At 32.9% G+C, this 23,938-nt stretch overlaps 1 protein-coding gene across 1 annotated transcript in view; it reads right to left on the bottom strand.

Annotated features, from left to right (window-relative positions):
• Positions 1–23,938, bottom strand: part of LOC111622618 (vacuolar protein sorting-associated protein 13-like) — a 435,263-nt gene that overhangs the window by 51,073 nt on the left and 360,252 nt on the right. Inside the window, exons 73-75 of the mRNA XM_023365028.1 lie at positions 21,561–21,666; positions 11,481–11,600; positions 11,269–11,405 (exon numbers count right to left, since the gene is read on the bottom strand). Coding sequence (XP_023220796.1) covers positions 11,269–11,405; positions 11,481–11,600; positions 21,561–21,666 — 363 coding nt within the window. The remainder of the gene's footprint in view (positions 1–11,268; positions 11,406–11,480; positions 11,601–21,560; positions 21,667–23,938) is intronic.

Below are 23,938 nucleotides of genomic sequence, written 5' to 3'. Positions count from 1 at the left end.
TTTAGTTTTCTTCTGTGTATTGTGTATTGTGTGTGTGTGTGTGTGTGTGTGTGTGTGTGTCAAGCCATGCTTTAAGTGATGTTAGTATGCACTCCTACTAAAAACAGGCAAGTTTCCAATAGTTTCTTCCTCTCTATATAATAAATTTCAAGAGAACTATGTAGAAGGTTTGGTTTAGATGTTAAGTGATTAACTTTCAAACCTGTGTCAATAGTATTAAAATCATTTCTATTTAATTTTTTTGTTTATTTTAGTATTTAATATTTGATATTTATATATTTATAGTCTGTTCAATGAAAAATAAACTTTTAAAAGACATTTTTGATAAGCAACTAATCCAATGTTTTCCAATCTGAAGATATGCAGAGAATTTCCAGAAGGTAGGAGAAAAAACCTGTAATAGCTGCCAAATGAAATTTCAACTCAACAAATTTTTAAATTTAAAAAAGTTTTATATTTAGGCAATTCAAAACTTCCTAGTCCTAAATCCTTTTATTAAAAGCTGTTAACTTAAAATTTTTATGGACTATGTTATTTTATACATTTCTATTGATCTGAATTTAGTTACTTTTAATATAATCTTTCTTTTCTATTCATTAACTTGGTATCTATATTACTAAAATAAGTGCTATAGTATTTTATACTTCAAATTAATAATTAAAAAACTAATGATAACTGAGCAATTAAATAATAAATCCACAATCCCAATATTTAATTAATGTCAAATGATCTGCCATATTATTGGGCTATAATAAGACTAATTTAATAATTTGTCATAAAGTAATTTGACTAGAGGTAGGTGGTTAGACTGCCATTTTAAGTGATAATTTTAGTAATCTATATTTATAAATGAGAATGTTTGTTTGGCGGGTCGAGGTTGGTGAGGACCTGCACTTCACGGTCATGGATTTCGTGTCCCTTTTCCCTTCGATAAGGCTGCAGCCATGCTTCTGCGCTCTTAGGAACCTGCTACTGCGGGAGAATGATGCACTCTGGCACCATGAGCAGATATTGGAGCTGGTGCATCTTATGTGCTACACTTCGGTCTTCCAGTTCAACGAGGCTACTTATTTACAAAGACGAGGTGTCCCCATGGGCAGCCCGCTTTCGGGGGACCTTGGCGAGCTGGCAGTGAGACAATTGGAGGAGAAAGGGTTGCCCAAATTCTTACCAAACATCAGTCTATACCAAAGATACGTGGACGACATCTTTATACTGTGGAAAACCTCTCCCAATCTGGACGATTTTTTGTCGTGTATGAACGACAATGCATATGGCTTCACCCTCGGCTTAGATCAGGTTAGCAACTCGAGTGCTCATTTTCTTAATGTTAACATCCGTCTCAGGGGGCAAGATAGAAACGAGTGTCTACCATAAACCTGACCAACTCCCGCTGTTCATCCCCACGAACTCCTCTGACCCCTTTGTCTACAAAATGGCGGCTTTCCGGGCCCTTACCAGACGGGCCTTCACGCACCACACACATGTGCGCGACGCATGGTCGGAGATCCGACGCATAGAAAAAATTGCCATGGATCATGGTTATAGCAAAGCCTTGGTCCGCGGTTTAGCACGTGCTTGCGCCCACCGCCCCCCTCGCCGCAGGGACTGCCCCCTACCATCGCCGGACGACAACCGCCAACCGGATGGGAACGCGAGATGCGTGGTCGTCCGCTTCAACCGGCATCTAGACCCCCTATATAGGGAGATCGCTAGCAACAGCAGCACCAAAATCGCGTACTTAAGAACTGGCTCGCTTTACGACTTGCTGCGCAACGCGAAGGACCAATGGATCTCACCAGGGCCCCAGGTGTTTACTCCATTCCCATATGGGACGACAGATTCAATAGAGACTTAGTTTACATTGGCTCCACCATCCGATCAACACAGAAACGAATACGTGAACACCAAGCTGATATTAAGCATAAAAGACACACCACTGCCTTATCAACCTATGTCACCGACCCTGAAATAAGGGTGGACTTCCGGAACACCAAACTTATCAGACACGCGTTCCGCGCAGATCACATCCGTCACCTGGAGGCCTGGGAGATTCACAAAGCTATCATGGGGGGCAACTGCATCAACTACAGGGATGGGGAAACACTTGTACAGGCGTGGAAGTATTTATTCGAGGAGTTCGAGCAATGGCGGTTAGAGGGGTGAAACCCGACGCGCACATTTATTTACTTACATCGTTGGCAACATCCTTACGACGGTCGGGTCGAAACACGGCCAGTCACCACCTGAAGCAGACCTCGGTGGAGGTCGAAAGTACTTGTGGAATTTAATAGTGACATAACACTCGTAAAAAAAGGTTTTTCGTGGATTGTTAGTAAATATTATTTAACTAATTAATAACATTATTGCTGTTACAATTCGTTCGAGACTGCATACTATTAATACCAAAAAACTTACTAATACACCTTATCTTGCAGCCGCAGTTCATTACTTCAAACGTTTTCGGTCATGTTAAATGACCTTTCTCAAGAAAAAGAAAGCAAATAAAAGATAAAAAACTGTATAAATCGAACACTTAGTACAAATGAACAAGCTTTTCGAATGTTTTTGAACTAGCCTATAATCCGTTGCAATTTATGACGTCAGTTTTAACATTGCAACGAAAGTATAAACAATCCTACAGATTATATAAATATCTAAAAATCATAAGTACAGAGAGTTACCACCTCCAATCATTGCGCATAAATATATAACTTAGGATATAAGAATGCATAGTATCTGCTTTCTTCGATTATTAAGGCTTTATATTAAGCTTGAGGACCATGCTGCCGATATTTTTGTCGATTCTCGAAAGTTGATTGCAAGGCCTTTATGGTTTGCTTTACAAATCTGCCAGGCTTCCGTGTAATACCGGTGTTTACGATCTCGAACTACCTGCAGTAGTCTTGCTTGGTCCCATTCGGCTTTGACGTCTTGCAGGACTGCTAAAACGTAGGTGGCCAGCGCAGTGCATGGTTGTTCCTTTCTTATATTTCCTTGGTGTTCTGCTAACCTGTCCTTGATACATCTTCCTGTGGCTCCTATATACATTAATTTACTAAGTCACCGTGAGTTTGTAACTGGAATTTTATAGACACCGGGGAGTGTGTTTCTGTCCACTTCATCTTTATCGGATCATAATAGTTGGTAAGTGGTGGGGGTTCTTTTATATAGGATTCTTTTGTTCTTGGCTTTTCTGATGCGTCGAAAGATATTAGTCAGCTATGCATTATAATCCAGCATTATAATTCCTTCATTATTAGGTAAACTTCTCTTCTTATGGCGCTTTATGCTCTTGCTGATAATAGCATTAACATTAATCCCATACTTTCTGGCTAAGTTATATATATAATTCAGTTCATCCGTTCTATCTTTTGCATTGCTACAATGCAAATAAGCTCTTGCGATTAATGCTCGGAATGCAGCCATTTTATATACTGGAGGATCGTGAGAAATCCAAGGAATAAATGTAGGGTTATATGAGGGCTTTCTGTAGACTTTAGTAGTGAACCCTACTAAGCTGTTAATTTGTATATACAGATCTAAGAAATGTATGGTCTTATCGTTTTCTTGCTCTAACTCTATCTCAAGACCGAATCTATTGTCATTTATATCCTTTATAAAACTCTGTATATTGGGCTTAGCATTCCAGAACATAATATAAGTATTGAACATACATTATCATTTGCGCTTCATACTTCGGCAACAGTGCGTTTTCTAGCGTTGCTAGTATCATTTCACATAGTGTACCTTCATAGTGTGCCAGGAAGATGTATCAAGGACAGGTTAGCAGAACACCAAGGAAATATAAGAAAGGAACAACCATGCACTGCGCTGGCCACCTACGTTTTAGCAGTCCTGCAAGACGTCAAAGCCGAATGGGACCAAGCAAGACTACTGCAGGTAGTTCGAGATCGTAAACACCGGTATTACACGGAAGCCTGGCAGATTTGTAAAGCAAACCATAAAGGCCTTGCAATCAACTTTCGAGAATCGACAAAAATATCGGCAGCATGGTCCTCAAGCTTAATATAAAGCCTTAATAATCGAAGAAAGCAGATACTATGCATTCTTATATCCTAAGTTATATATTTATGCGCAATGATTGGAGGTGGTAACTCTCTGTACTTATGATTTTTAGATATTTATATAATCTGTAGGATTGTTTATACTTTCGTTGCAATGTTAAAACTGACGTCATAAATTGCAACGGATTATAGGCTAGTTCAAAAACATTCGAAAAGCTTGTTCGTTTGTACTAAGTGTTCGTTTGTACTAAGTGTTCGATTTATACAGTTTTTTATCTTTTATTTGCTTTCTTTTTCTTGAGAAAGGTCATTTAACATGACCGAAAACGTTTGAAGTAATGAACTGCGGCTGCAAGATAAGTTGTATTAGTAAGTTTTTTGGTATTGCTGTTACTTATGTAAATTAAGTTTTTCATGTATTAATATATGAAAATTCATATCATAAATACAAAATTCAAAACAAAATATTGTTTCAACATTTATAGGAAATGCATTAACGATAAAATGTGAAAAAATTTTGTTTTAGCATAATTTTACTTAAAATAAATTTTGATTTTGTTTATGAAATATATTTAGAATGCAGTGCTAATGATAATCTCTGTGATTAAGTAACAACATTGTGAATACTTGCCACTGTTATCATTTCAGTATTTAATTACAAAACTTTTATTATAATTTACTTAAAAAAATTAAATTAACTAAGTCTTGAAACAATTTGACAATCTTCTTTAACTATTTCGAATTTATGGACATTTAGGGGTATACGAAATTTTCCATTTTTATGAAAGGGAGCTAGAAAAGGTTGAGAATTGCTTTATTAGTTAGTCTCATTGACAATTAAAACATGACTTAATGATTATAATGTTAGTAAACTCTAAACTCTTGGTTTTCTCATTGTTATAAAGTTAATTTGGAAGATTAAGTAATTATATACATTTAAAACAATATATCTAGCTTAAATGTGCAATGTTTTTGCCTTTTCTTACACACAACAGTTTTAGTTTCATTACTATTTTACTTTATTTGTTTCATTTTTAAACTCTAAAGCAAGGCTTCTTAAACTTTTTTTATTCACAACCCCATTTATGATTGTGATTTTTTTCGCAACCAAAAAAAAAAAAAAAAAATATAAAATAAAGATATATACAAATTTGCAAGAACAATAATGGTGTACTACCACAGTTCACTCTTGTGTTACAATGGAACAGAGACAACTGAATACACTGAAAAGCGACAACAATACACTAGTTCACACTACAATCAGTGTTGTTGAATCATTGTCTCACTGTCCCAGAAGTGACACAAAGCGCAACTCACGAAACCTATGACACAAAGCATGCCATTTTCAAACTCACAAATTATTTTCAATATTTTGCATTAAAATCTCGCGACCCCCCCAAGATTTCACTAAGCGACCCCAAATGGGGTCTCGACCCATAGTTTAAGAAGCCCCGCTCTACAGTATAGAAATCAATTTTATATTAATTAAAGTAACATTCACATAAAATTTAAATTACTATTAAATAATTTGCAAGTTAGAAGATACTAGTAAAATAAATTTTTGTATAATAATCTAAATAGTAATTCAATGAATGAAACAGAATTTCAGTATTCCATTGGATGGCCTATCCATTATAATCCAATGAATCTTTACCATATATGAAAGCACATCTTTTTTTGAATGGATATGTTGTAGTTCTCTACAATAAATAAATTCTTGAATCTGTGTTATTGGATTTTATTAACATTCAGATTATTTTATCTTTGTTTTCCAAATTCACTTTAGCATATATACAGGGTGTCCCAACGAAAACGAAACGGCAGAGATATCGCGTTCGTCCAAGCAAATCGCTCGGACAGGTCGATTTTATTCTCAAGGGGTACATTTTCTGCAATGATTCTGAATACAACAGACAACAAAATTTTTAAAAACTTATTCATTTTTTATTAACTAAACAATTGGACTGGATTCCACCAATCAACGCTTGATAGTTCTCCAAGACGTCCGCAGATGGCATGATGTCTTATAACTAATGAGCGGTCCGAGTAGCGTTCCTATGGCGACCAACATCGTCTGTCGAACGACTAAAAGCGCGGGAAAACGAGTGTGCCAGACGATTTTTATCCCGGCAAAACAAATAATAATCTTAAATTCGAATTGAATCACTATGTGGTCAAGCTTAATGTGAACACTACAAAATACTGTATTATAACATTTGGAAACAGATAACACATTATCAACCTTACTTTTATGATCAACTTATTTTTCCTTGCATATGCGGTCTAGCTTAAAAGGTTTTTTATGTTTTTTAATAGTTTGTGTTACTTTATTTGAAATAAATGTTTGTTTAGCTAATAAAAAATGAATAAGTTTTTAAAAATTTTGTTGTCTGTTGTATTCAGAATCGCAAAAACTTCATTGCAAAAAATATCCCCCTTGAGAATAAAATCGACCTGTCCGAGCGATTTGCTTGGACGAACGCGATATCTCTGCCGTTTCGTTTTCGTTGGGACACCCTGTATAGTATTATTATTATATTTCCTAACAATATGACATGTATTCAATATAGTGGCCTTCTGTAGTGTGATATATGTATTTCTATTCGATTGTAATTTTCCCAGGTTTTTGTGTAGTTTGTGTGGTATCACACCTGTACAGGAGAGAACAACAGGTACAATAAGCACCCTTTTCATCCTCAACAGATGCCTTATTTCCTGGGCGAGTTCTGTGTACTTGCTAATTTTTTCAGTGCATGTGTTTTGTACATTGTGAGTGTTTGGAATGGCTATGTCTGTAATGTATGTGATTTTATTGTGTTTGTCAATGAGTGTGATGTCTGGTCTGTTGTGGTAAATTGTTTTATCTGTGATTATAGCATAATCACAGATAAAACATCACGCACAAAATGCACGTAGTACATTTTGTGCGTGATGTTTTCCAATACTGTCTGTGGAATGTATTTGTAGTATGGTTTGTGGATGTCTAATAATTTGTGTTTGTTTGCAAGTTCTTGGTTTATTATATTTGCTACTTGATATGTCTGTGTAAATAATCTGTCTGTGCCAAGAGCTTGCAACCAGAAGTGATGTTTTGTATACTTTCTGGCATGTGACATTTTCTGCTTGTGTCATTTGTGAGATTTGTATTTTTGAGTTTGTGTTTTCTGTAGTTTTTAGTATTTATGACCTGATCCTGTATGGCAATCACAAATCCTTCCATCTCCCCAAAGAGGCATCCCTGATCTAACCAGCTGTTTGATACAGTTTTGTCAACAAAATCCTGGGCCAGGTCATAGGGATTTATTATTATTAGATAAATAAAACAGAAATGAAGCAACAGGATTAAAAAATTTTATAGTTTGGCAGTCCTTATATTTTATACATTTACAAAGTTTAGTTGATTCTGTCTCAGTATTCCTTTTTTCCAATTCACTTTTTTTATAATAACATCTATACCACACTGCTAACAGATACAAAACATAATAAAGAAACATTTCTAATATTTAAAATGGTACCTTCTAAACTATAAGCCAGTAATTATCATACTTATAGTTGCCGCAATGGAGGTACATGGCAGTGTAGATTAAAGTAAAGGCTTTATTTTCATTCTAGTAATTTTCAGCAAAATATATGCTGTTGTGTGTTACATGCCACTGACAAGGAAACTGTCGGAGTGTCTTCTAATAAATTTTAATAAAATTTAGTTAATAACTACATTAAAAGTATACAAACTCTATTTTAAATTTGTAGCATTCACTAAAAGTGTTGATCAGAGTTATTAGCAATCAAATGTTGCACTACTTTATAGTAGTTTAACACAGTTATGCAAATTTTTAGAAGTGAAAGGGTCGCGGAGGAAGACGGCGATATTACATTTAGAATAAATTCTGGAATTTTCAAAAATAGGAGAAGAATTAATAAAATTTAGTTAATAATTATGTTAAAAGTATACAAAATTTTATTAATTCTTCAACCATTTTTGAAAATTCCAGAATTTATTCTAAATGTAATATCGCCGTCTTCCTCCGCGACCCTTTCACTTCTAAAAATTTGCGTAATTGTGCTAAACTACTATAAAGTAGTGCAACATTTGATTGCTAATAACTCTGATCAACACTTTTAGTGAATGCTACAAATTTAAAATAGAGTTTGTATACTTTTAACGTAGTTATTAACTAAATTTTATTAAAATTTATTAGAAGACACTCCGACAGTTCCCTTGGGAGTTATTTGCAAAAAATTATGGTATTAATGTTGCTCACATTTCATACTTATTATTTTTTGTTTTGTTGATTATTTATTTATTTTTAATACTTGCATGTATGTGAAAAATTTTATTATTATATATATTTTACGAAATGTAAAATATATATAATAATAAACAATATTACACACACAATTGTCACAAAAGTATCCAGACACCTATAAGATGTAAGAGTGTTTAGTTATAACTTAATTCTCAGATGAAGTAGGAAAAAAATAATGACAGATTTGAAATCCTCAGACTTTTCTACATTAGAAAAAAATATTTACATATACAAAAAGCATTGATCAAAGCAAAAAATCTAATTTTACAAAAGTAACCAGAGGAAATAAATAATGAAAAAACAATATTTTATACTTTTATTAATGAGTTGACCTCCTTTTGCCCTAATTACAGCTTCTAATGACTAGGCATTGATTCAACCAATTTTTTTGTAATACAGTAAAAAAAAAGCTCAAAATTTACGCTGATTTAAATTATCACAGCATTTCATTGATTTGTATATAATACAATTATTTGCAAACCCAAACCAATCAGCAAAAGATGGCAAAAAGGTGTACTTTCTTTAAATCTGTTTGTTTGGTGCAATTTTGGAAAAAAATATACCACCATAGAAATGTATAGGCATTACCAACAGATGCCATAGGAAATATCGACTTCGCTTGGCAAGAATTAACTAATAAATGTAGAAACGAAGTGTGGAAAAAGTTATGGCTGAAGGTATCCAAGAATTCTCAAAGAGAAGAGCCTATCGCTGTATTGTTAAGTTGACCAAACTCAACCTAATCAATATAGCAGGACTAGATATAGACGAGCAGGATATTGAGGAGTTACAGCAGATTTCTGGTGAGAGCCTTACCAACAATGACCTTCCAGAACTGGCAGAACATGAAATTCATGTGGAATTGGAAAATAGAGATTCCAAAAACGAAGAACCCAAAAAATTTCTCTACAGATTTCCTTAGTAAAAGTTTGGTAAGATAACCAAAATCATTGATCAAATTGTAGCGAATGATCCAGATTTTGGAAGGAGTGCAAAAGCAAAATAAGGTGTTTTGGATGCGATCTTCTGCTACCGACATTTGCTCAAGGAAAGAAAAAAGCGACAAATGAAACTTCATGATTTTATTGCAAAAGAAAAAGAATTTCAGAAAAGTCAGGACCTTCATCACAAAAACTGAACTTTACATTTCTGTGTGCATATGTTTATGTGTTATTTAACATATATTATTATACAAATTAATATAAAAATAACTTAAAATTAAAGTAAAATTTTTTGATGTTTGGTCACGTGTTCCCCTATCCCTATTTACTCTGTGTTAAAATGACCCTGTTTAATGCTGTTTCGCTTAGCGCTTCATTGTCTAGAAACGCATCCCCCACTTAACATTGGGTCTTACTGTACTTCTGTCTATTAAATTCCAAACTCTGGTGATGATGTTTTTAAGATCAGTTTTATTTGTTATTGATTCTGTTCTGATGATCTGTTCAATGTGATCCCATAAATGGTCACTCAGGTTGAGATTGGGTGATTGTGGATGACAGGGAAGCACTTTTATATGGTGCACATCAAGAAACCGAGACTGATTTTGATGTATGCTTCACATTGTTGTCATACTGGAAAACATACCCTTGCCCTAGTTTTAATTTTCATACTGATTTCTGAACATTTTCATTTAAAATCTATTTATACTCATGTTGAGTCATTATTCCATCAATGAATTCCAGAGTTCCAGCACCATTTGCATACATACAACCATAAAATGGTAGTGAACCACCTCCATATTTCACTGTAGGATTCAGGTTTTTCATTTTTAGAAATTCTCCAGATTTTTTTCCATACTTTTGGGCAACCATCTGAACCAAAAAGATTGAAATTGGATTTGTCTGACCACAAAACTAAGTTCCAAAATGTTATTGGTTTTGTATAAAACTCTTTCTCAAACTTTAATATTTTCTGATGATTTTTTTGCTGATAAACAGTTTTTTCTTATCTGCACAACTTTTATAACCACTTTTTCTTAAAATTCTTCTCACAGTTTCTGCAGATGTTTGTACTCCAAATTCTATAGAAGTTTCAGCAGCAAACTTAGGTGCACCTATTCGTGGATTTTTCTTCACTTTCCTGATGATAGCACATTTTCGTCGAGGTAAATATTTCAGGGTGTCCAGTTAGAGTCTTATCTACTACAATGTTTGTTGTTCTAAATTTTGTAATTGTATCTGGTATTTGGAATGTGAAACTTATGAAAGATTCCGTACAGATTTTCCTCTTTTTCATTCCTTATTAATGAGTTCTTAAACAAGTTTGGTTAACTCTTTTGTTTTCATTGTTTACAAAAACAAAAAAAAAAAACAGTTAAAGTTTCAAATAAATACTTTAACTAATTTGCTGATGTAAGTTGTTGGAGACATGTTTTTATGCAAATAATCTGACACTTTTTATTTATTCCCTCTGTCTGTACTTTTGTGATGTAAAAATTTTCACAGTTTGAAATAAAATTACATTACTCTTTTTGATTTACTTTCTTGTATATTTAAATATTTTTTCTAGCATAAAAAGTCTGAGGATTTCAGATCTTTCATTACTTTTTTTTCCTATTTCTTGCAAGGAATGAGATATAACTAAAAAATCTTACATCTTATACATATCCAGATACCTTCGTGATGTAGTGTGTGTATATATAAATGTGTGTGTGTTTTACAATCTTAACTTTTGTGAACTTTTAATATGGTATCAAAATACTAAATTGTTCCAAATATATATTTTTAAAATACAAAGTATCATTAAAACATTAGAAAAATTATTATTAAACTTTGATTTACAATAAAGTTAATTTTTTTTTGGTAAGTTAATATATCTAATACAATCTATAATATTTTTTGTGTATTAAATAAGCTATAACAAAAAGACCTTCATATAATTAGAAATTAAATATCAAATTCCAAAAATTTAGTAATTATTCATAGCTTTACCTAAAAATGATGTCTTGTACTTCTGTTAATGTGACCCCTATACTTTGAAGTAATAAATTCAAGAATTCTGAATGTATTGCAGTAGGTTGTCCTTCATCTTGTGAAGAACCTCCAGTCATTGAAAAACTAATGTGTATCTGGTAAAATTTAGTAATTTTACAAAAAATTCTATTTAATTTATTTAACAAAGTAAACTTAAATTAAATACTAACCTTTAGAGGTGAAAAATGTAACATATCAAAATAATGCTTAAGTTCTTGTGATGAATATGTTTCTGCAACATCTTTTAAATCAACTTGAAGAAGTTCTTTATCTTTTGCTAATAACTTTACCTACAAAAGTTTGATAGAAGATTACAAAGTTGTGTGTATGTATGTATGTATATATATATATTATTTATATATATTAATTTATTAATGTCCAAATAATAAAAGCAACAATTAAAACATTAAAAAACTATATAATATTGCTGACATCTATTTTAAGTATTTAGCATTGAAGTCATTTGTATAATAAAAAATTAATTTGTTGCTTAAACACTATGTAGTGTGATTCATTCATCACACTACATAGTGTATANTTTTTTTATTCACAACCCCATTTATGATTGTGATTTTTTTCGCAACCAAAAAAAAAAAAATTAATTAATATAATATTTTATAATTTTGATATGATCAATAGATAATGCAGGCTGGAGCACAAGCTCCTGGTAAGGTACCCATGCCAGTAAGGTCTATGGAGAGAAGTGAAGCTAAGAGTGACCAACACACCCACATTCTGTGGAGATATTTATCATGGTAGTAACTAGATCTAAGTGTGATATCAGCTCGGACATTGCCTGGGTTAACAAAATCCACGTTTGTGGATAAGGCAGAGGCTCATATTTGAAAAATAAGCCACAGTCTCCCTTGATTACCAGTGGCGAAAGCAGTGCCAGCCCAAGCATGACTACTTCATTGCCCTTGACAGAAATGATGAATCAACCTAACCCTTGTGTATCTGTGGCAATGCATCCACAGACCACAAAGGCTGGAAAACCATGCCAATGGATGAAATTTTCATTTCTTTGTTCATTTGTTCATTCTTTGTTCAATAGAAATTGTTCAATTCAGGCAATAGAAATGAACAAGTTTATCATCCGTACTTACTACACGATCACAAGACTCAAAACAAACATGACAACATACAGACAACAACAACACTATAGATTCACACAACAATATCCTCACCTCACAGTCACAAAGGGTTGTTGATCAAATATATCAACAGACAGAAACATTTAACATTAATAAAGATCATGTAACCTGTCAGGATAATCCAGCAACAAGCACTAATTACAGCACATACACAACAACTACCACTAATGATACTACAGACACTTCCTCATCCACCACTGATAAAATAGACATAGATTTAGTTAATACGCTTTCACTTATATTTCAGGAAACACTCATTAAATATACAGGCATAGATCCCACATAAAGACCATGAATACCAAAAATCCACATTTCAAAGGAAGTAGGAAGAACACTAAATTATGTAAACACTCACTACCAAACTACATTCATTCAATTTCTACATTCTCAGACATTCATACATTAGTTTATGCCATGAACTGAAAATACAATCGCAGACAGACACACACAAAACACAATTCTATCACAAGCCTGCCTGGCAGAGAAGAATAGAAACACAAATAAATGACATTAGACAGCAATAGGCAGGCTGACACAATACACTAAAAACAACATAACACCTAAATTAAAGAAACAACTCAAAAACATTTTCAAGAAATTCAAAACACACACAAAACATGATCATCACATTACAGAATATGTTGATACACTAAAACAGAAACTCACAGCCAAAGCACGTAGACCCAAACAATACAAAACATGTACACTACGAAAACAACAAAATAAATTATTTCCAAACAATGAAAAACTCTTTTACAGATAAATTAGTACCAAAACAAATACTGATACACAGCATAGTGGCACACCAACAGAAGAAGAACTCACAACTTATTGGTCATCTCTTTGGTCCAATGCTGTTACACACAATGCTGATGCAGGCTGGATCAAGGAGGAGAACAGAAACTTGCATAACATACTAAGTATGCCCTGTGCTTAAATAAACATACACGACATTCACTACGCTGTTAACAGAACACACAACTGGAAGACACCTGGTGTAGACAACATTCACAATTTCTGGTACAAAAAATTTACATCACTGCACCAAGAACTAGTCAAATATCTAACACATCATCATCAATCCACAAGACATGCCAAAATTTCTTACTCAGGGCATCAACTACATGAAATCTAAAAACAACAACACCACAGACCCCACACAATACAGACCAATTACCGGTACATGTCTCCCAACACTACAAATTATTGACAGCATGTATCGCAAACAAAATATATAAATGTGTTGAAGAACACGACATTCTTATGGAACAACAGAAAGGTTGCCATAGAAATCACAGGAGATGTAAGAACAATTACTCATAGATTCAGTCATCCTACGAATAGCACACAAACAACACAGAAACATACACGACATATACAGACTACAGAGAAGCATTTGACAGCGTTCCACACAGCTGGCTGCTACATATTGTACACAAGTACAAAATACATCTATCACTCATTGCATTCTTCCAAAACACTATGCAGCACTGGAGAACAACACTACATCTCAGGGTTAGTAACACTTCCATACAAACAAATGAAATATCCATTAGGTGAGGAATTTCTCAAGGAGATTCCCTGAGTCCTCTCTGGTTCTGCTTAGCCTTGAACAAGGCTGTCCAGATTATACAGGCCGTAATACTAGTTACGTGATGTCATACTCTACAGGTGTCATACTGCACACACTAAACAAAAGCCTGGGCACATTACAATTGAATAGAAACACATACATCACACTACTGAAGGCCATTATATTGAATACATGTGATATTGTTAGGAATTTCTGAATACAGACATGCACACCGACACTCTTTTTTAATTTTTGTCTCGTTTTGGTTGCTATGCCTTGACTCTGGTCCAGCATAGTACACAGCCACCAGTGTGAACTGAGTATAACTCACTAAAACCAACATAATAATAATAATGTGGCCGTGGGGCTTTACTAATATAGTTAACCTGCACTACAAACAAATTCAGATACTGCAGGAATTTTTCCACAAAAAACATTAAGAATGTAATGCCATAACATTGGCAGATAGTAACCACACACCTTTAAACTTAAACATATAGTCTGAGCACCTGGACATAGCTCAACACAAATAACAGACCACCACTAAGCAGTCATCGGCACAAAAGGCACTTCATGGCAGGAATACCTATGACATAGCTCAGGACTATGTTGACAAAATTGTGTCAAACTACTGGCTGACTAAGGGCTTCCAGTTTAGAGAGACTGAGGGTTTTATGATTGCCATTAAAGGTCAGGTCATAAACACTAACAATTACAGAAAACACATCTTGAAGGATACATCACTCACAAATGTCTAATGCAGAAAATGCCACATTCTGTCAGAAACAATACAACCTCTGGTTGCAAGCTCTTAGCACAAGCAGAATATTTACATAAGCATAACAAATAGCAAATATAATACACCAAGAGCTTGCACAAAGTACAGATTATTAAACATCCAGGTACTATACTACAAATATACTCCACAGGCAGTATTAGAAAATGACATGCACAAAATATACTATGCCAATCATAATCACAGATAAAACAATTTATCTGTGATTATGTTTGTTTTTGTATATAATTGTATATAGAATAGGAACTCCTTTCTTCTGTCTTCAACCCTTTCCTGTCACATGACAGGAGCCTAACTGTTCGTGGATCCTGATTGGCCAGTATACAAAAGGGAAAAGAAAGGGTCCTCCACAAGAAGAACCTGGGAAAAATGGGTGCTAATTAAGGAGAGTCACTTTTGGGGTTGCCACCGACGAGAGAGGAGACCGAGTGAGAAGCAACCAGGATTCAGGCCTCGAAAGATAGGAAGAGATAGAGGGTCAGCGTAGACCACGTGTGAATGGTGACTTCTAACTATATTAGTGAGCTCTTCCGTACATGCTCAAGGAACCTTCCTCAGCAATATTTAATGATAACTGGTTGTTATTACCTCGAATGTGAAAGGATTGAACATTCACTGTCCACAAGGCGACTATGGTCCATATTATCCCATTATCAGGACCCCCCCAATATAAGTTACTGGTACACTAGCCAACCATCCTTCATTTTTCTTTCTCTGTCTAGTCATAAGTAGTAATAGTATCTGTGGCGTAGTGTAGTGAGGGCAGCATAGGTGGCCTGCCCCGGGTGGCACTTTTTAGGAGGTGGCAAAATTTCACAATAAATAATAATATCTTGTAGAAATTTGAACCATTTCATTTCATATTTTTGTCGCACCTATGATTTTGACCGATTGAAATGAGCACGTAATTTTTCATTATTTATTCTGTGAAGAAACTGAATTTTAGTCTTTTAAATTGAGATATCTAAATAAGTGGACGGCGAAATTTTCCTCCGCCCCGGGCAACTGACACCCACGCTACGCCATTGAATAGTATTAGGTTTACACTGAATTGTGATAGTCTTAGTTTTAAGTTTAACTGTATAATTAATTGTCGTGGGAAAATCAAACGAGAACAGGAAACTAGTGCATATACATTTTTGTCTCTGTAACAGGCAGACTGATATCCATTCCCTTATTTCGATTAAATAAAAACACATTGTAGAATTTCATCGGATGGCAATTTTACAAAAATTAATTTGAAGATGTAGTCTGTCCAAAATTGGTAACCACCATTTATTCACTTCTTGTGTTCCAGAATACAAACAATTGAATTTGACTGGTATTTGCCTTGTCTCAATGTACAAACAACTGTACAAACGATTTGACTGGTATTTGCCTTGTCTCATTGAAATGCATTTCTCACCTTTCACATTATCACCACTGACCTGACTTCACTCTCATTGACAAATGCAGTTAGATCACTTATATAATAGACATCTCTGTTCCAAACACACACAACATGAAAATGCCCACACTGAAAAAATCCACAAGTACACCCCATTTGCCAAAGAAATAGAAGACAGATGGGGAAGATGGATAAGGTGTTTATTATACCTGTTGTCCTTTCTTCTACTGGTGTTATACCACATACACTATACAAAAGTCTAAAAACATTAAACCTTAATAACATTTACATGGCCCTACAAAAAGCTGAAATACTGAACACATGTAACATTGTTCCGAAGTTCCTAGATATTGACATGCATACCATTAACACAGCTTAATGTTACACTTGTTTGGGTAGCTATTTTTTGACTTTGGTCTGGCATAGCACTTGGCACCAGTATCAGCTAAGCATAACATTTGGAAAAAAAATTATGGGATATATAGTATGCAAAAAATTTCTAGTACAAATAAATTAATTGCATAGACCACACCATCATATACACAACATCTACTTATGGTTAATGAAAATGTGACTTCAGCATTCAATTTAGAAAGTATCATCTCAAATACTCAATTTTTCTCCCTGCTCTTCACTTCCATCATTTTATAATTACATTTACAAAAACTCTAAATGTAATTGAACAAACAAACAAAAAAATGTAATATTTGAGATGGAACTCCTAAACTTAAGTATTGGAAATAAGAAAAAATTATCATTCATCAGTGAGTTTGGTGAAGTGTATTTTATTGTTTTAAAAATTTTATTGAAATGAAAGTGACGTGTATTATTTATTCACTTCATTTCAATAAAATAATTTCTAAAGTAACTGGTGAATAAAGTATTTGCCATTAATACCATTGTTATACTTGTTTTAATGATTACTATCTTGACTTAAATATCAATAGATATTTTCAATTTAATACTTTGTTGAAGACATTCTATCATTGATAATAAAATATAACAAAATTTTTTGAATTCATGTATTATATTCACATCTTACACAATTTAACTGATTCAGAACTAAACACAAAAATACACAACCACCTTTGATAAATCAAAAATTTCCATTTAATAAGCTCCAGTCAATATTTTCAGCAATCTTCAAAGGCCATCATCAAGCTGTTTGACTAGATCAAATGTTTTTAAAAAAACATTTGAGAAAAAGGAACATTAAATGCAAAGGCAGTAAACATAAAGAACATTAGTATAAAACTGGAAAGAGTCCACCCTTAACTATTGGGTTGTTCGACAAGTAATTTAGTTTTTTTTACCACTAAACGGATTAGTCGTATTTTTACTGCCATTTTCATTCTAAACTGTATTATTATCATTATATATTTTGACAGCTAGCATTTTAAGGCTTATTTGTAAAAAATTTTGTTTGATTTTGTGCAATTGTTTATTTTTTGTGTCCCATCAAATATGGAAGATCGAAAGCAGCATTTCCGGCATATCTTGCTCTTTTATTACCGAAAAGATAAGAATGCTGTTCAAGCGAGAAAAAAATTGTGTGACGTGTATGGAGAAGATGTATTGACAGAACGATAGTGCCAAAACTGGTTTACAAAATTTCGTTCTGGCAATTTCAATATTGAAGATGCACCACATTCTGGATGGCCAGTTAAAGCCAATGAAAACAAAATAAAGGTACTGATTGAAGCAAACTGCCGAATAACAACACATGAAATCACGAAGAGATTAAATTTGTCAAACTGAACCATTTATGATTACTTGAAACAAATTGGTTTCGTTTCAAGTATGGGTTCCACATGTTCTTAAGGAGAGATGCTCTTTTTGATGGGATTTTAAGGAAATTTTTTTAGAAGTTTTTACCAGACAATTTAACAATTGATTCAAAAGTGTACTGCAATCGAGTAAACAAATTGAGTAATATCAGCAAACAGAAAAGATGGCCAGAATTGATCAACAAAACAGGTGTAGTGTTTTACCACGATGATGTCAAATTTCACACAAGTTTGGTAACTCGTCAGAAACTGTTATAACTTAGATGGGATGTGCTATCACACCAACCATATTCGCCAGATGGAGCACACTCAGATTATTACTTGTTCTGGTCTATATAAATTTTTTAACTGTAAGACATTTACTTGAAATGACAATGTCAAAAATCACTTGGATCAGTTTTTTGTAATCAACGATAAAAAATTTTATGAATGTGAAAACATGCTACTACCAGAAAGGATGACAACAGTTATTTGACCAAAATGGTTGATATATAATTCAATAAAATATTTATTTATTATAAAAATGTTTTTTTTTTTCACAGAATAAAAAATGAAATTACTTTCCGAACAACCCAATATATTGGCTATTTTTGCCTTGGACAATTTTGCCAGTGTGAGAGGGAAAGAGGCAAAAATTATTAGATCTAAGATCTAGAGGCAACCTCAAACACATGGAGTTATTAGAGATTTATAAATCTACAACACAACAAGGCAGGTCTATTAATTATAAGGACCAGAACACTGTTTCCCAGATGTGGAGATTATTGCATGAAATCTCCACGTGATTGCATAATTGTGTATAATTATTTGTCACTGATATTATGTTTGTATCACATTTAATTTACTTGTTTTTATGTTAAGTAATACAGTAGAGCGTCGATTTTCCGAAAGTCAATCATCCGAAAGAATTTCAGTCTGCAAATTTAAATTTTCGCCAGTGCTGTGGCGCTTCAATCTTTGGCTATGTCTTGGGCTACTCAAATATTTTACGTTTTTGATACTAAATTAACATCTGAAGTATAATTTTTTATTATTTTTATATTTTTCAATATATTTATTTTGTTTGTACAAAATAAAAAAATAATTTTTAACGATACAATAGTCTTTGTTAGGCTTAACATCGACGAAAATTCAACGCGAAGCGACACGCAACGGAGAAAAATTTCGACATCGGATACGTTAAACTATTTTTTCGTACGTAAATCAGTTATCCGAAATATCAGTTATCCGGACAACCCCAGTCCCCAATTGATTCGGAAAATCGACGCTCTACTGTACAATCAATCATAATGAATTGCTAAGTTTAAAACACTAAGTTTAAGTACACTGCCTTTGCATTTAACATTCCTTTTCCATTATGTTATTTAAAAACATTCAATCCAGTTGAATAGCCTAATAATAGTCATTGAAGATGGCTGAAAATAATAATTTAATTCTTAACGTAATAATAATAAGTTGAAGCTTACTTAATTGAAATGTCTAATTATCAAAGGTTATTGCATGTTTTGGTGTTTACATTCACATCTTTTCAAAATTTTAAAACTAACTTACTTTTAAATAAATAAATGAACTGAAAAGTGATAGGATGTTTCAAAAATTTTATTTGAAAATGACATTTTATCAGTTTCCAAATTTTATAATTACAGTATGACTTAGTTTATAGTTCAATTTTATTTTTTTGTTCCACTATAATAAATTAAGTAATTTAAATTTCAATATCCAATTTAGAAATACAGGTAGGCCTCCTACAACGTGGTAGATATGTTCCTTGAAAATACCGCGTTGTGGGAAATCGCATTATAGGAGACACTAACTTAATACAAAAACTGGGATTCGGTTCTAAAAAGAGAAAAACTTGACGTTTGAATGGCATTTTTTAAATTTTTCAAACCAGCCATTGCTAGCCACAAATTTAACACTGGTTTCATCAGCCGACGACTATCCCATTTGTTTTAAATAATCAAATATTTTTAAGACTTTGTGTTTAACTGCACTTTTATTTAAAGGCAACCGTTTCTTGTTCATATCTTCTACCCATAATATTAGCGCTTGTTCCATTTTTTTTCATTATAGGTGCTCTCGGACGAGCAACAATTTTTGCAAGAATAGATGATCTGGATGCGACTGAATTCCTAATCTTTTCTTCCTCTTGCTTAATCGACTGAATAGTTGACTCATTTAAATTAAAATACCTACCATCAGCAGCTATCTGCTCTTGATTTTTAATTCGATCAAAAATTTCTATCTTTGTTTGAAGAGATATATTAATAAATTTCCTTTCTAACGACGGTCCTTTCTTTTCATTCGACATTGTTATGGCTAAAATTTTTTCAAGCAGTTTTGTGGACAGTAAAAATCGCAAAAAATAACTTTCCTTCACTATGTTGTTAAAAATATACACCCAATAGAAGTTTATACTGTATTTTGGACCATTTTTGCAGCCCCCACCTATTAAAAGAGTATAAATTATCGAAAATTCATTGATATATTTGAGTGTTTATAAAAACTGAAGAACATCTGTCTAGATACCGATCTTCCAATGAAACTTTCATGAGAATAACACGTCAACGTGAACAAACAGCTGTTTTCGAGGACATTTAGCTCTGTACACTGAACTGCGGGGCATATTACGTAATCCGTTGCAAATTTTCTGTTATGTGAAAGATAATTCGTTTCTAAATACCGTAAACTGCGTTGTAAAAGTACCACGTTGTAGGAGGCCTACCTGTATACCAAAAATTTAAAAATTAGAGATGAACCAAATAGGATTTTAAGTGGGATGGAAAAACCAACTAGGTTTTGGTTGATAACAAATACTAAATAGTTATTCAGATGTTACTGTTGTTGAATACCAAATATTCTTACTTTTCTGACTACTGAATATTTGGTGGAATATCAGCTGATTTATTTGAAACTGCTTGAAACAGAAAGCTTAGACTAAGTCTTAGAACAAGATGGAGGGCAGTGTCTTCCATTCAATAATAAAGATTACATTTTTATTTAAAAAATTTTAATTCTTATATAATGAAAAATAACAAAATAAAATCTTGCCATTGAGGTCCATTTTTTTCGGTAGTCTCACAAAGTAGTGTATTTAGTGAATGTACAGTATGTTCAGTGAAGTTACAAGTATTTATGAAGGCAACAAAATCACTTACGTTCTATGAATGCAGAAGTGTTAATGCTTCTTCATTCACTCTTGAATTCTGATTACTAAATAATATTTGCTTAGGATCATTTATTAAAGTTATACTTGTTTCAGAAAGGAAGAAACAATTTAGATATTTAAAAATATTTTTTCTTTTCTTTCTATTTTGTTTTTTCTCTTTTGTTCCCCTCTCTCTTTCTTTCCCCCCTCAAACTAAGATAACATTATTTGACTGAGTAGTTCAGCTTTGAGAAAGTAGTCATCTAAATATACTAAATACTACTTTGTGGCCAAATATATCCAAATACCAAATAATGCCAAATATTTGATACAACACTACTAAAAATTATTTCTTCTTACAATAAAACTCTTAAGTCATAATTAAATAATAGTAAGTGTTCTTACATAGTCAATATCTGTTATTTCTTCAGATCCAAAAAATGATATTAAACTGTTTAAAAATCCTTGATCCAACTTTACATGAAACTCTTGTATAAGTACTTGACAATATCTATAAATAAAAAATAAAATTTTAAAACAAATTATAGCATTTATTAATAAATAAATATTAAGAAAAATTTAAAAAGTTATAGAAATTATGGAAGATGAGTACACAATTTTATTTAATGAAGCATAATCTTCAAAATCAAGAAGTTCAAGTACTCTCAGATCTGTTGATATCTTAGGAACATTTATATCAGTGGTGTGCCATGACATTTGATGATAGATAAGCTGTATTTCTATAAGAAGCTGACTTCCAGGGACAATTAGTTAATTGTGCGTCAGTGATGGTCTAGGTTCCATTCGTACATGCATGGTGGCGAAAGAGACAAAGATGACAAGTATCTAACAAAAACCATTTATTTTAACATAAAATAAACACACACTATGTATAAAATAGTTTGCTTTAGGACAATCAGCTGTTCAGATGTCCTGGGTCGACGTGGTTCTTTCATCATCGATCGAAGGTGGCCCCGAGACAGTGGCGTTAACAAGTCTGTAAGGCACAGGGAGATTTTGTCTGTTGGTGTTGGGGACATAATCTGAGTTCGAAGTGGCACGGGTTACAGGTTGGCACAATAAACGAGAAACTGTTTTATTTTTTTTTTGTGCATTGACACACGACATTTTGGTTAGTTTAGTTAATCGAGTGCAAGGTGTTGGATTGTGCTTGATTGTCGGAGATTATATCAATCTCCATTCTTTCTTTCGACCATTTTGATTGGTTGTTCTCTATCAATCACGCTTCCCGAGTGGTTGGTCCCTCGTCACTAAGTGTAATAAGACTTCCATCTGGAGCACTATAAAGGTCAAAATTGAAGATGAATTCGATCTTCCACTGATCATAAGACTGCTTCCTTCTCCGATTTATGGTTTCTGCATCGCAGTTTGATATAAACAATGGGTGTCCAACTATAAACGATTTTTTCCTATCTTTTTTTAAAATAATAAAATTTTCTCTAAATTAACCATTTTTTCGTGTCTTTCGTGACTGTTTGGACCTGTCCAGAACAACACATTTCCATAAAAATTTTAACCAAATACTGGAAATGACAAAAATAAACAATTTATGTATTTTAGTTCTAAAATACAAATAATACATACATAACACAAATTGATATGATACAAACAATGGTAGAAAAACTCATTTTTTAATTTTTTATAAACTAACTCTATTTGGCAATTTTTTTCAGCAAAGTTGCTTGTTGTCGACTCCATCAACGTATTTGAAAGCTCTTTTTCTATTGAAAATTGCTTTCAATAGAAAAAGAGCTTTCAAATACGTTGATGGAGTCGACAACAAGCAACTTTGCTGAAAAAAATTGCCAAATAGAGATGCTAGCGATGACAATTTTTCCTCCGACCGAGTGTTCCTGGCCAATGTACGAATTTGCTTCATGGTTGATCAATAGATGCACTGGTAGAGGGTACCGTAAAAATTAATGATATTAAATCATATAATTCTTTTAGTACATCTTTGTTTGGATCATCATTAATTATAATACTTTTTATGTCTAAGAGTTACTTGTCAATATAGTCTGGACATGAATATATATATTGCAATTCACTACGTAATTTAGATAAATCAAAAAATTTCCCATAAAATTTACTTAATTTAAAGAATTAAAACATGCTTGGGAAAATTGATTTTCATAATATTTAAAATTATTAACATGTAAAAGTAATAAAAATTCTAAAAATTTTGTCTGAAAATCTGTAAATCTATACTAATATTATAAAGATAAAAATACTATAAAGAGGTTATGTATGTATGTATGTATGTATGTATGTATGTATGTATGTATGTATGTATGTATGTATGTATGTAAGTTTGTTTGCAGCAGGTAATCTCCGAAACTGCTCATCCAATTTCAAAAATTCTATCACCAATATTTAGAATGGAACCTCAGGGTGGACATAGGCTGTATATTATTCCGTTAAACATTCATATAAATTAAATGATATCATCTATGGTTAAGGCTTTTTTGTCCAACAGATGGCGCTACGAGTATGACGCCCTAAGTTTGCTTTTCTGTAAGGCATTATGCTTTTCTGTGAAAATGAACTAAAGCAGATCATCTTCTATCTATCTATATAAATAAAAATGTAATGTTCGTTTGTTCCTACCGATTCCTTTGAAATTTTGACACAACGCTGCATTCGAATACGCATGTGTTTTTTTATAATATACATGTCGAAATTCAACCCCACTGAAGGGAGATGGTTAGGATTAAGGCTTACGGTAAAGAACTCTGCTTCTATTTATACTATTTTAGATGCGG

The sequence above is a fragment of the Centruroides sculpturatus genome, unplaced genomic scaffold, assembly GCF_000671375.1.
Source record: "Centruroides sculpturatus isolate CEXI.00-Female unplaced genomic scaffold, Cexi_2.0 scaffold106, whole genome shotgun sequence".
Classification (NCBI taxonomy): Eukaryota; Metazoa; Arthropoda; class Arachnida; order Scorpiones; family Buthidae; genus Centruroides; species Centruroides sculpturatus.
Note: the sequence above shows the minus strand (reverse complement) of the source record. Positions and strands in the feature narration are given on the sequence as shown.